Consider the following 13,799-nt stretch of genomic DNA (forward strand, 5'->3'; position numbering starts at 1 on the left):
ATTACTTATCAAAGTTAGCATTTTACAAATTTGAATGGATAAAGTGGAGGCAAACAATCCTTAAAATTCACAATGACAATGTCAAAGAATAAATGGGAAATACAAAAGAAATTTGACAGAAAAAAAAGAAAGTTTGAAAGAGAAATTAAATGACGAACGTGGGGAGATACTTATGAAAATAGTCAATAAACAATTTTGATGAAAGATGGAACAAATTAATCAGAGGAAAAGAAAGACAGAAGAGAAACGAAAATTGAACAATCATTTAATTCATTTTTTCACAACCACTTTGCTTCCATTTGATGGAGCGAAAGAACTCTTCAATAAAAACATGAAAACTTGTTGAATTGTGAAATAGAAAAAAATGAAAAAGAAAAAAAGAATAAATAAAAAATAAATATATAAAAAGAAAATTTAAAAAATGAAAAGAAAGAAAAATTGAAACTTTGAGAAAAAAAAAGAAGAATGAATGTTTCATTCACTCAAACATTAACAAAATAGTATGAAACATCACATGCCATTCTATGTTGATAATTCATCCAAAGAAAATACAACATTCCCTTAAAGCAAAAGATGGTATCTTCATATCCCTCTTCTTCCATCTTTTCCAACAACTTCATATTATCTGCCTTTCTTTTCGCTTCTTTCTTTTTAAACATACTCTTTTCTTTTGCATTTTTTAACATGTTCATAAAAAACATCAAGCTTTCGCCTACCAATTTGTCATCCAATGTTGGTCGCTGGATCTCCTCCAAAACAGCATCAACAGCCCCTCCGCTCAGCAAATCACCAACTGTGACAACTTCTCCATCGGACGCATTTAGAAAGGAATCAAGGCATGTCTCGTGTATTTTCATGAAATTGTCCCTTGATGCTCGACACACTTGAGCAATGCTGCTTAAAATCCCATTTAATTCTTCATTCCACAATTGGCATTTGAATAAATATTGCTTTAGTGCTTCAAGCCATCTCATCAAATCAAGCTCTTCTTTTGTCTTTTTTCTTCTCTTTTCATTCTCTTCCTTCTATCTCTTCCAATCCACAAATTTTGATAGTTCTTCCAATTCTCTTGCTGCCTCTCTTCCGAAATGTAGCTCATTCACAATAACTCCTTTGATGAGTTCACCTTTGAGTATTCTGCATGCCAAAAACTCCCAAGCTGATTGATAGGCAATTCGTGTCAGATTGTGATGTTCCTGATGATATTCGATGATCTCCTTGATCTCATTGAGGAAAAGTTCAGTTTCAAGATCCTTGTTAAAAATTGCGAGGAAAAAATGTTATCAAAAATGAATAATATGTGCTCATACAAAACTTTTTAAATGGTTCAACCCAATCAAAGCAATTTCCACTTCTTTTTGAGCCTTTTCGTTTTCCTCCTTGTCCAATGCCGCTTTCAGAAGATAATGAACGCAAATAATATTAATTTCTTTTGGTAATTCTTGATAGATTTCCCCCAATATAATACAACTTTCGCAGAGATCAACCAGAAGCTTTTCATTTTTCCCTTCCTTTTTCTTTTCTTCATCAGTGATTATCTTTTTTAATCTTTCATCCAAAGAAGTTCGCTGAAATCTAGAAAACCACGGAAATTTCAACACCTTGCAATATACAACATTCTTCAATATCAAAATTGTATTTTCCATCGAAAGTTTCTTTTCATCAATCATTTGATCCATTCTATTGAACAGATCTACTGTGAAAACAGAATAGAATTCTTTTTGTTGCATCTTTTCCATCATTTCGTTCATTTCAAGTATTTTAACTTTCTGTTCAATTTCATCGCAATCTTCCAGCTCAGAAAACAATTCTGAAAGAATTTTTAAAATAAAATTCATAAAAACACACAAAATATCACAACAGTTAAATCAAAAGTGAAGGTGAACAAACTCAAAAACTTAGACGCAATTGGAGATTCTTGGGTTTCATCTTCGATCTTGTTATCAGAGCCCGCTTTCATTCTAATTGCCAAAACGTCATGTTCAATTTAACAGGCAAAGTACTTCAAAAAGAAGGAAAATGAATAAGCACATACGATGTACTTGCATCAGAAAGCAAAGCGGAAGCAGTGTCAACCGCATGTGCTTTTCGGAAAGAACTGAAAATAGAATTGCCCATTGATCAATTTACCTTAATATAAGTCATTTTTGGCTTTTCACATTATGATTTCTTGTATCATAAAGTTTGAAAAGATGCTCAAAAGTTTGTTTCTTGTTCCTTTTCATAAAAAGAAAATTATTATCTTGTTTGTATTGGTGAAATGGATAATCAAATTCTGTTTTTGTTGAGAATTAAAAAGTATTTTTTTTTTTTTTTTTTTGAAAAAGTGAACAGGCACCACAATTAAATTTCATAGCTAAACACAGAATTTTCTTCCTTGCCGTTGAATCAAAAACGATTCTGTGAAATGCATTTGAGGCAATTGGAATGTTTTGTCATGAATGACTGAAATCGCTTCGAAAACATCAAAACATGATTGTCGATGAAGATAAAAAGATAGAAAGAAACAGACAATAGATAAATTGAGAAATAAAAAACCAATTGTTGGAAAGAAAAAGATGCAAATAGCAAAATCAAATCCATGTTTTTCCTCTTCTTGCGTTCTCGCCTTCAATTCAATCCTTTCGCATCAAATCGAAATGAATACTATGGAATGGTAATACGATGCACTCCTCTCTTTCTTCTCCTTCATCTTTCTTATTCATCGCTGGCATCATATTCGTTGCTTTGCTCAACAAAAGATGCTGACTAAGTGACTATTCTGCTTGTCGTTCGAAGACTATCTTCCTGCCTTGCAGCATCTCCTTCTGTGAACGTATTTTCAATTGCTTGTTGCCTGGCTTTTTTTGAGCGTAGCTTCAAAAGAAGAAATGCTTTGATTCTTTCTGCATGCGGGAGTTGTGACAGAAAACTTTGTTATTATCTCAAATAAAAAAATTTTTTTTGTTTCTTCTTCTTCTTCTCTGCTTTGCTTTGGGTGTTGATGTGTCATTGCAATGCGTGATTGAGTTATTCGAGACGAAGTGAAAGCGGAGGAGGAAGAAGAGATAAGTGAAGAAATGTCGCAGGAGAAGAATTTGAAGAAAGAATTATTAAATCAGAAAGCACTTCTTCACGTATTTTCTGTTTTCTATTCATCTCATTTGCATCATTTTCTCATTCTTTTTTTTAATTAATTCTTCTTCAACTTTTCCTTCGTCTTCTCCTTCTTCCATTTCTCCCCTTTTCTCCAATATCGCTTCCTCTCCCTCTTTTTCTTCATTTGTTCTCATTCGTTTCCTTCCTCTACAGTTCTGCTTCTGCAACAAATATCTCCCTTGTCCTGGGACCGATCAAAGCATTCTTTTGCTTTTCTTGCACCACCGCTGCTTTCTCAAGCCGACAAACAATTGAATTCCCCGTCTCATTGCATTAGCTACAACGCGCTGTGGAAGCACCCTCACATTAAAAAAATGCCTCTGATTCAATAATTGCTGCAACTCTCCAGAAGACGAAGGAATACAATAACACATCAGACGACTTGCAGGTAGTCGAAAAGCAGAGTGAACTCAATCGGCTCCAGAGAATATATTCGGTTGAAAGCAGAATTTGAAGAATTCCCCATTTTTAAAAGCCATTTCTAATAGAAGCCGCAATGCAAGATAAATACAGGCCAACAGCATAACAACCAGAAATAAGCACATTAAACAGTCTTCACAGAAATTGTTCATTCTCGATGTTCGTCTGAGAAAACATGGCTGTCTTGTCTAACGTTTGCAAACGCTTCATCAAACCAAAAACAAAGCAACAAAGTCCCAGCAAATCAACTCCGCATCGATGCCACGCAAATGGAGCATTACAATAAAATCTTTGGATGGCTGCGCTTGAAGAGGTTGACACAAATATTCTGTATTTTTCTGTAGTTGCCTGTGACGTCGAAGAAAGCAAACTTCGAATGATAATCGCCTTGCTTGTTCAATATGGCAGTCCCTTCGAAGAATGAAATCCAAATAAAATCGGTCCTAATGTTGTTCGATAGCTAAAAAATGCTCGATAATTGGATGTCTCGTGGTTGGCGTTTCTCCACTCTTTTGAAGCAAAAGCGGAATCAGAAATAGAAATTCGTCGCTTTCCATGCCTGCCTGGCGCAGTCCGAAAAACAGGAAAACCTTATAAATAAAACCGATATTTTTGGGTTTTCCTTTTTTCGTTGAATCCTTGCCTTTTTTTGTGATTAATATCCTTCCCTCGATATTGCCAGTCATTTTCCTTGCCAAAAAAGCTTCTCCATCGCTTTATATTCCAAACTCTATATCAGTTTTTGAAGATTTTATTTTTCAGAGGAATTCCATCCTCTTTTGTCTTCATTCAATAAAAAAACAGTTGAATAAGTTTTTTTCATCTCTTCCACCAAATAAAATATAATGAAAATCATGTGTCTTGCGTAACTTCATTTATATCCTAATTGCTATATAATAATCTGCTCCATTCTCATCACATTCCCCTCCAAAGCGGAGATTGGCCATTCCAACAATAACTCATGTTCCTGCACTTTGGAAAGGATACAGACGGAAATATCTTCACAACATATAGTACAATAAAAATTACATGCATTATGTCTTTTTGTGCTATTGATGAAATTGTTGTATTCCCCTTGACCATCCAATTTCATAAATTATAAAATAGAATTTCATTTTCAATTCATTAATGCCATTGCCTCCTCTCCTCACAAAAAATAATATTTCTAGTTCTATAGGTAACGTTCACTTGCTGTTTTCTCAATCTGTGGATAAATATTCCATTTCAAAGATAAAAATATGATCATTGAATCCATTACAAAAAAATCAATCTTTTAAACTCACGCTTTCTTAGTTATTGATTGCCAAAAATACAAATGCAAAAAGCAACGATAAGAGTGTTGATATTTTTATTTCTGTATTGAATTTTAAATTTTACACATATTTTATATTTCCAAATATAAATGTTTTGAATGTGAATGATTAAGATCTCTTTGTTTTCTGAATGCAATAAATTTTCAAAAATTCAGGAGACAGACAACACAAAAAAGTTCAATGGTTTATATTCACTGTTTCATCGAATTCTTATTGATTGGATTTCTTTCTTTGTTTTTCATTGAAGAATTGCTGAATGAACTTGAAGATTGCGGCGAGGAAGATCAAAGACAGAAAATCATTGAAATGAACAAAGTGATGGAAAGAATGGACAAAGAAGAATTCAAGTCTGTTTTCACGGTTGAGCTGTTCAATGAAATATTTGAAATGATTGAAAAAAAGAAACTTTCGGTGAATAACGCACTCATGCTGTTAAAGAGTACTGGATATTTCACAGAATTTAAAGATATACGTGATGGTGGATTTTATTACTCTGAATTGAAAAAAAGAGTTCAAAAGATGATTTCTTCCGAACATAAGAAAAGAAAAAGAAAGAACGAAAAGCTTCTTGTTGATCTTTGCGAATGCTATATTTCTCTAAATGATGACAATCAACCTGAATTACTTAGTATCTGTATGTCTTGCCTTCTGAATGCTTCATTGAACAAAGAAGAAAAGGAGGAAACTCAAAAGGAAACGGAAATGGCTTTGATGACATTGAACAAAATTGGATATGGTGTATGAGAATTTTTATTTCATTTTTGACGTTTTTGAATTTATTTCTCGTTTTTTTTAGAAAATAGAAAAAGAACAGTGCGTGAAAGAGATCAAGGAGCTCATTAAATATCATCAGGAACATCACTATCTCACTCATCTTGCTTATCAATCGGCTATGGAATTTTTGGTTAAAAATTTAAACAATGAGAGAAATTTGGAAAGAGAAATAATGAAAGAGCTGCATTTTGTTAAAGAAGCAGTAAGAGAATTGGATGAGCTTTCAAAGTCTGTTGATTGGAAAGTGGAAAAAAGAGAGGAAAGAGGAAAAGAAAAGAAAGAAGCGATCATTATAAAGAGGTGGGCCCATACAATTACGCTTTTCTTCAACACGTGCAAATCTTGGAATGAAGAATATATCGAGATTTTCAGTTCTATTATGAAAATATTTGGAGTGTCAAGGGATCATTTCAGAGAAATTAGCAGAGAATGCATTTGTGTATTTGAAACAGCAGTAATAAATAGAGCCGTGAAGATTGATTACTTGCTCGCAAGTGGAGCTGTTGAACTTATTTTGGAGGAAATAGACAATTTAATTGGAATATGTTCAATAATTGAAAGATGCATGTATTTTTTCATTGGTCTTATTTGCAGATTGAAGAGAAAGACGGAAAAAGAAAGTGATGAAGCAGAACGAAAAGCAATGATAAGAAAGTTGATTGAAAAGATGGAAGAAGGAGGATATGAAGATTGCATAGTTAGGCTGCGCTATTGCAAATTCTATATTAGTTGTGCTTCTTATTTTCTAATTCAACAATTGGATGATTATTTTTTGTATTGCTGAGGAATATTCAATTTACAAATATTTCCTCTTCATTTGTCTTTGAGAAAGATATTCGTTCTTTTTTCTTTTATGTTCATTTGAGATTATTATTTTTAAACTAAACATCTTCTCTTGGAATAATAACAATTTTAAAGAATAGTTTGTTTGAAAAATAGAACTTAGCAACGATTAATTTTCTTGTTTTTTCTTTCTCTCTTTTTGAATTTGTTTTTGAATTTGCTTTTGAATTTGTTTTTGAATTTGTTTTTGTGTGTGTATTTGTTTTTGTTTTTGTTTTAGATTTTAATTTTTGTTTTTATTTTACCATCAAATATTTAATTATTTCCTTTTTCAATCCATTTTTGATATTCTTGAATTAGGTTTGTTTCAAACGTTTTTGAAATATTTTTGAAATAAATTCATAAATCTAAAGCGATTTTTTAAATGCAGTTCTTTAAAATAAAAACTTTTCCAAAAAAGATAGAAAGAAAAGAAAAGAAAAGATAAGATAAGATAAGATAAGATAAGATAAGATAAGATAAGATAAGATAAGATAAGATAAGATAAGAAAAAAAGGACTTGAAGCAAAAAGACAAACAGAAAAAGGTAAGATGACAATCTTAAATGTTTGTTTATTTTATCTTGATTATTGTCGATGTGATTATATATTTTGTGTTGACTAAATAATGAAAAGTGTGAAAAAAGAATTACAAATTGAATTACAACACAAAAACTTTGATGGGCAGAGATGAAAAGACAGCTTTTCCATCTCTGATTAGTGCCTTTCCTGAGGAGATAAAAAAATTGCAACGTCGCTTATAAAGTTAGAATTTAAATGAGATTTTATTATTTCGATTTGTTTTTCATTTCAGAAATAAATAATAAATTAAAAAAATTTTAGATCATTGCCAATTTTTTTTGTGTGATATTCATGAAACATATAAAAAGAAAGAGGATTAACGAAATTGAGAGATTTGAAAAAATCCACACATTACTGTCAAATTTAAAATAGCTTTGAACTTACTAAAACAATCTTTGAAGATGGAAAATGACATGTAACAGACTCTGAAAATCTGAATGAATTCTCTCGTTTTTCGATTGATCGAGCTGAAAGTGCTGTTGAAAGGGGAAGAACTGTTGGAAAAGTTGGTTAGCCAGAGCTTTTTACACAAGAAGAAAAGAAAACGGCAGAGGACGGTTTTCTTTGCGAAAGTTCTTGTGGAGTGAGCATTTTGATCACTCGAATAAAACAATTGGTTTGTTTTTTCTATCATCAACATTCATTTATTTATTGTTAATTGATTTAATATGGAGTCTGTCATTTCGAAAAGACAAAAGAAACTTTTTAAAGATGAAAAAGAAAAAGTTGAAATTACGAAGTCATTTCCTCACTCATTCATCAAAAGGAATCCACATTTTAAAGTATCTCTTCGACGAAACGTTGATATTCAAAATTTTTCTGTATCAAAAAAGCAGTCTCTTCAACATTTCTTCTCTCTTCTTCAATCACTTCATGACTCTCACAAATACTCTCCTTCTCTCATCTTCAACACCTACGAATCCTCTTTTCGTCTCTTCGACTCCACAAAACAACTAGCCGTTCATCCTTCAAACGTTTAAGTTGGGTTTTCAAAAGCTTTAATCAACATGTTAAACTTCACTCTTGTGGTTGCAGCTGCTGCAGATGGCTATTCTTTGATAAGCATCGTTTTATAGCCTTCATCGAAAATTCAAGCCGAAATGCGTGTGATGCTCAGCTCTTCAATAACTATTTGGAAAGACAACGATGGATGGATGACTGACACAATATTTAAAAGATATGCAGAAAATATACTTTTTCCAGGAATCTTGGAAAGATGAACTCTTTTTATCTTTGATGAAGAAAGATACATTCTTCTGCTGAACTCTCATTTATCAAGTGCTCAGCCCTACACTTGACAAATATTCGATGATTCCTCCATCGACGTGGTGACTTTTATCCAGCACAGCACACATCTCACTCAGCCTCTCCACCGTGGAGTATTTGCTATCTCCAAAAAATGTTTTAACACAAAATATGTCGTTCCTTCTTCTTCATCTATCTCTTTTCGAAGAAAAAGCAATTGTAGATACCCTTCCTCAGTCTCTGCAAACAGCATTATTGCATGAAACAATTGTTTCTTCCTTTGTCAAAAGTGGAGTGATATCAAATCAATGGCATGCTGTACTTTCCACGTTGCCAGATGAACCTTCTGTCACACTTGAGAAAAAGAACTACAGATTTGTTTTTCATGGAAAAATTACAACCGACAAAGATTTTTTGGATGAATGGAGAAATCAAAAGAAAATGAAAGAAGAGAAGATAATGGATGATGATAATGAAAAAACTGTGGAAAAAAAAATTATTTGAGGATGAAAAACCAAAGAAAAGGAAAAATCCACGAAAAAATGTTTTTTTAATGATAATTCTGGAGATGAAAGAATACAAGAAAATTTCAGAAAAATAATCAAGAGAGAGTTGATTGATTTGATTTATTTCAAGTGAACTTTTTTTTAAGAAACAAACATGCTACAGTGAAATAAAAATTTTTTTATTTTTTCATTCCCATATAAAAAAATATCCGGATAAAAAAACTTTCCTTTTTTTTTTAAACACTTCAGTGCAGCGCGCGAAAAAACACGGAGTCATTTTTTTAACAAAAATAGAAATTTCCATTTTTATCAGTTTATGACATTTCAGAAATAATTAAAAACACAATGTTTATTCAGCCAGAAAAGCTTCAGATGTCTTTGGGACATGTAGTGGTGAGATGGATGATGCTATATGAAAGGAAATTTTTTTTCAAACCTCCTGGTGCTTTCGGTGCTGTTTGCCGTGCATCCTCCTTTGTTTGCTTTGTAAACACGCTCCATGCAAGGAAACAAGCGGATCTTTGGGGAGACAATGGGAATGCCTTTCCATTGATCAACTATCTGCTTCTCCGTAACTTCTTTCATTAGTGATATCGAGGGTGGTGTTGAGATCATTTCAGTTTGCACAAGTCAATCGAAGTTGGAGAATAAAATGGTTTGTGTATTGCTAAATTGTGGAATATTGGAAAAAATGAGGAGAAGGAGGAGAAGGAGGAGAAGGAGAAGGAGGAGAAGGAGAAGGAGGAGGAGGAGGAGGAGGAGGAGGAGGAGGAGGAAGAGGGAGAAGAGAGAGAAGAGGAAGAAGAGGAAGAAGAGGAAGAAGAAGAAGAAGAAGAAAAAGAAGAAGAAGAGGAAGAAGAAGAAGAAAAAGAAGAAAAAGAAGAAGAAGAAGAAAATGAAGAAGAAGAAGAAGAAGAAGAAGAAGAAGAAGAAGAAGAAGAAGAAAATGAAGAAGAAGAAGAAGAAAAAGAAGAAGAAGAGGAAGAAGAAGAAGAAAAAGAAGAAAAAGAAGAAGAAGAAGAAAATGAAGAAGAAGAAGAAGAAGAAGAAAAATAGAAGATATCAGCTTTTCCAATTCATAATGATCGATAGAAAAAGATGAATTTGTTGTGAATGTGAATGCCTAGCCAAATCATCAGCTCCAAAAAAGCGTCACTTCTGCCAAACACTCTCAACAAATGAGTCAAGCTAACTGCTTTTCTCTTACAAGCTCATCTTAAGCATTGCCTGGTTATGTTGCATGCATAACAGATGGCAGAAGTCACGAATGCCATCGTTGAATGCAATCCAAACAAGAATAATCTCACAGTTTCTGAATCTTTTGCGAAATGTTAAGAACGGTTCTTTCCATGCCATTCCTGTTCGTGACCAATCTGTATTCATTCATAGAACATCTTAAAAGAAAAATGAACGAAACAAAAAAAGTCAAACCATACTTTTGGTCTTGAAATATTTTCCCATCTCCAAGGGATTGGTAATTGTCTGTCAAACTGGTTTTCTTGTTTTTAGAATCCATTGTGAAGTTGGCTGTTATATCAGATAAAAACACATATTCTCTAAATGAACTTCTTTTCAAAGCCCAATTCAACGCCAAATCTTCGCTGATAGCTTTCCAAAGGGTTTTGTGCAAAAAGCAAATGAGATTGTAATTGAGGCCTACTGAGTGTTTTGCTCAACTCGCTTCTTCCATTATCCAACCCCTAATTTCCCTTTCCTTTTCCACAAAACAAACCTTCTGCCCAAAAAACTACGTCAAACAAATCCTGTGCAAAAAAATATATCAAGTGAAACATATTTCCCTCGAATTGAACAAGTGGTGCAATTCAAACTTTCTGAAATTCTCCTCGCTTTTTCTGCATCTTGCTTGAATTATTTTTCATTCAAAATATAGCAGCCTATGTTGCTAAATATGTTTTGTAATTTATTACCAAGTTCAAATCTCATACAATTTTACCCACCAATTCACTTTTCGCAAGCAACCGATGCAAAAAGTCCCTGCTCCTCCGTCTGTAAGAAAAATCCATGTTCTTCTGCAGTGCAATTACTCGCATGGATGCATCTGTAATCATGCACATAAGTAGCTCAAACATGCTCTGGCAGCTGTAAATCATCAATCAAAAATCTTAACCTCAAAATTTATGGTTGCTCACCCTTATTTATTTTCTCGATCAGAAGATTATTTTTTATCTTTGATTTGCTTGTTTTGATGCAAAAGACATCAAAGTCACATGAAAATGTGCGGATTTCAGCTTTATTAGATATTTTATTTTGTATTTTTAATTCTTTTGATGCGAATTTTACACAACAATTCTGAAAATGAATTTATTTCCTGTTTTGAAAACATTTTGCGATTTTGCAGTCAACTTCAAAAGGTCAAATATTTCTTGGTTTGCAAAATGTAATATGAAATTGTTGGATTAAAAAACAAATGCTTCTTTTTTCTTTTTTGATTTTTTCACTTTTTTAGAGAAACTTTCACAGTTGGAACAATTCCCTGAAGCTGAACAGAAACAAATTATCGGAGAAATGAATGAAATAGTTGATAAAATGAACGAGAATGAAATCAAATCAATTTTCAACAAAGAAATATTCAACAAAACATCCAAAATAATTGAAGAAAAAGGATTATTAATTGAAAATATATTATTGTTGCTGAAACGAATAGGACATTTGAAAGTGTTGAAAGGAATACTTCTTTATGGCTTTGAAAAAATTTCTTTGAACAAAATATTTGAAAAGATGATTATTGAAGAAGAAAAGAAAAAAGAAAGAAAGAACGAAAAGCTTCTGATTGATCTTTGCGAATGCTATATTTCACTTAATTATCTCCTCTCGCCTGAAATTGTTTCAATTTGTGTTCACTGTCTTCTGAAAGTTGCAATGAGGAAAGAGGAAAACGAGGAGATTCAGAAAGAAGTTGAAATGGCTTTATTGGAATTAAGTTGCATTGATGAATTTAATGTTTGAGCAATAATGTTTCCTTTTTGATATTTTTGCATATTTTTCGATTTTTATTAGGAAATTGAACAAGAACTGTATTTGACTGAGATCAAAGCGATCATCAAATATCATCAAGAGTATCATAACCTCACTCAGCTTGCCTATCAATCAGCTTGGCAGTTTTTGATTTACAGATTGCACACTGACAAAAGCTTGGAAGAAGTGATTGCGAATGAACTTCATTTTGCGAGAGAAGCAACAAGAGAACTTGAAGAGTTGACGAAATGTGTGGATTATCAGATAAAGGAAGAGAAAGAAAAGGGGAAAAATACGGAAGAAATGTCTCTTTTGTTGAGATGGCTCCAAACTTCGGGGAAATTCCTTTTCTACTGTCGATTGCGGAATGAAGAGTATTCTGTGCTTATCGAAAGCATTGTTAAGGCATTTCGAGAAGCAAAGGATAATTGCAGAGGCATTAGCAGCGAATGTATTGAATCATTTAGTAATTCTGTGAATAACAGAAATGTGAAAGTTGAAGACTTGCTGAAAAGAGGAGCGGTTTGTCTCATCTTAGAAGAGATTCATCGACCAACATTGAATGACGAAATGGTATATGAAAGCTTGACGTTTTTTATGAATATTTCTGAAAGAATGAAAGAAAAGGAGGACTTTCCATTTGAAGAAGCAAAAAGAAAAAGGTTGAAAAGGAAAATGTTTGAAAAGATGGAAGAGGAAGGATTTGAAGATATCATAACAAGTTTTTATGAATTACTGGATTTTCTCAACGAAAGTTTCCATCATGATTTACAGTTGGATATTTCAGATTATTTTGTGGATGTTTAGCCAAATTCTTTTCATTTGACTTTTTTTCTCAAATTTTCAATTTTTCTTTTTTTTTCTCATCGTTTCACATATGCCAAAGATAATTCAAAATGAAAAGCATATAATATGTGTTCACTTTTTCTTCTCCTTTTAATTTATTACTTCCCTCCATCTTCATACACACCTTGAAATATCTCCGCAACATCTTTCTTGCAACGCGGTTGGAATCACATCCGAATGCTAAATCAAAACAGCATCAGAAAACTTTTCTTTCAGCTCTTTTTGAATTAATCCCAACATTTCTGTTGAAAGAGCTGTAAAAACATAAATAGCATTTTTTCAGTCAGTTTTGCGTCTGTCTTTGTTCTTTTGATGTGTCAAATTGCTACTCGCTCGCAAAATGTGTCATATCAAAAACGAAGACCCACCGAGTCCAAAAATTTTCCGGATTGCATATATCTCCAATTGCTTCCTTGAAAAGTGTTGTTTTCCTCTAAAAACGCATTTAACTGCTTCAGAAGTCTTACTGCAGAAAAAGTTGATAGCAGAAAAGACAAAACCGAAGAGCAACGTGAATAAAAAGAAGGAAGCGAAGAAATGATTTTGAGTGGAGAGGAAGGAGAAGTTGCAGTGGGCGAAGGGAGGTATATGCCTAACTGAAGGAGAGAGAGAGCAGAGTTGGCTGTGACCAATGCACCGGAGATGGTATTGGAAATTTTGAGATTGAATATGTTATTAAAAAAGAAAAATTTAAAAAATATTTTTTTTAATCAAAAATGCATATAAAAATACAGTATTTTGAAAATGAAGATATTGCAATAAATAAATAAATAAATAAATAAATAAATAAATAAATAAATAAATAAATAAATAAATAAATAAATAAATAAATAAATAAATAAATAAAACCAGAAAAAATTGAGTAACAAAGCAAACCTTGGACACAAATGTACCTTCTGGAACAGCTGTGCAAGCTTCACAAGGAACAATGGTGTATCTTCGATTGACAACATACTTTCATCCCCATCAAATATAGAAGTTTTTTCAATCACCACTCGCTGAATTAATATCAACGGAACCAAAGCAGCACTTTCTTCTTCTTTTGTACTTTCAGCCATCTCTTCGCCTTCTCCCTCCTCCACTCTCCCATCGCATCCACCTGCTCCATCCAATTCACATATACAAACGCTTCTTCCACATCCGCTTCTGCTTTTCTTTCTCCTTCTCCTTCTGTTTCT

The 13,799-nt window shown here is 32.7% G+C and overlaps 2 protein-coding genes across 2 annotated transcripts; one reads left to right on the top strand and one right to left on the bottom strand.

The window, feature by feature from the left end:
• Positions 1 to 1,245: 1,245 nt before the first annotated feature.
• On the bottom strand, positions 1,246 to 2,118 carry MONOS_13419 (uncharacterized protein; the record flags this gene model as incomplete). The annotated part of the gene is made up of 4 exons (XM_067866118.1): positions 1,246 to 1,253; positions 1,316 to 1,810; positions 1,891 to 1,961; positions 2,036 to 2,118. The coding sequence occupies 4 exons, from the start codon at positions 2,116 to 2,118 to the stop codon at positions 1,246 to 1,248; spliced, it is 657 nt and encodes a 218-aa protein (XP_067722250.1).
• Positions 2,119 to 10,968: 8,850 nt separating this feature from the next.
• Positions 10,969 to 12,696, top strand: MONOS_18013 (uncharacterized protein). The gene is made up of 3 exons (XM_067870992.1): positions 10,969 to 11,186; positions 11,267 to 11,760; positions 11,818 to 12,696. The coding sequence occupies exons 2-3, from the start codon at positions 11,326 to 11,328 to the stop codon at positions 12,580 to 12,582; spliced, it is 1,200 nt and encodes a 399-aa protein (XP_067722251.1). The 5' UTR covers positions 10,969 to 11,186; positions 11,267 to 11,325; the 3' UTR covers positions 12,583 to 12,696.
• The last annotated feature ends 1,103 nt before the right edge of the window (positions 12,697 to 13,799 follow it).

Source organism: Monocercomonoides exilis (genome assembly GCF_001643675.1).
Source record: "Monocercomonoides exilis strain PA203 chromosome Unknown scaffold42-869251, whole genome shotgun sequence".
NCBI lineage: Eukaryota > Preaxostyla > Oxymonadida > Polymastigidae > Monocercomonoides > Monocercomonoides exilis.

Bases quoted from the DNA above. Each gene is read 5' to 3' on its own strand.
- MONOS_18013 (XM_067870992.1), top strand. From the start codon at position 11,326: ATGAATGAAATAGTTGATAAAATGAACGAGAATGAAATCAAATCAATT. The intron at 11,761-11,817 runs GTTTGAGCAATA...GATTTTTATTAG, and splicing joins GTTGCATTGATGAATTTAAT to GAAATTGAACAAGAACTGTA.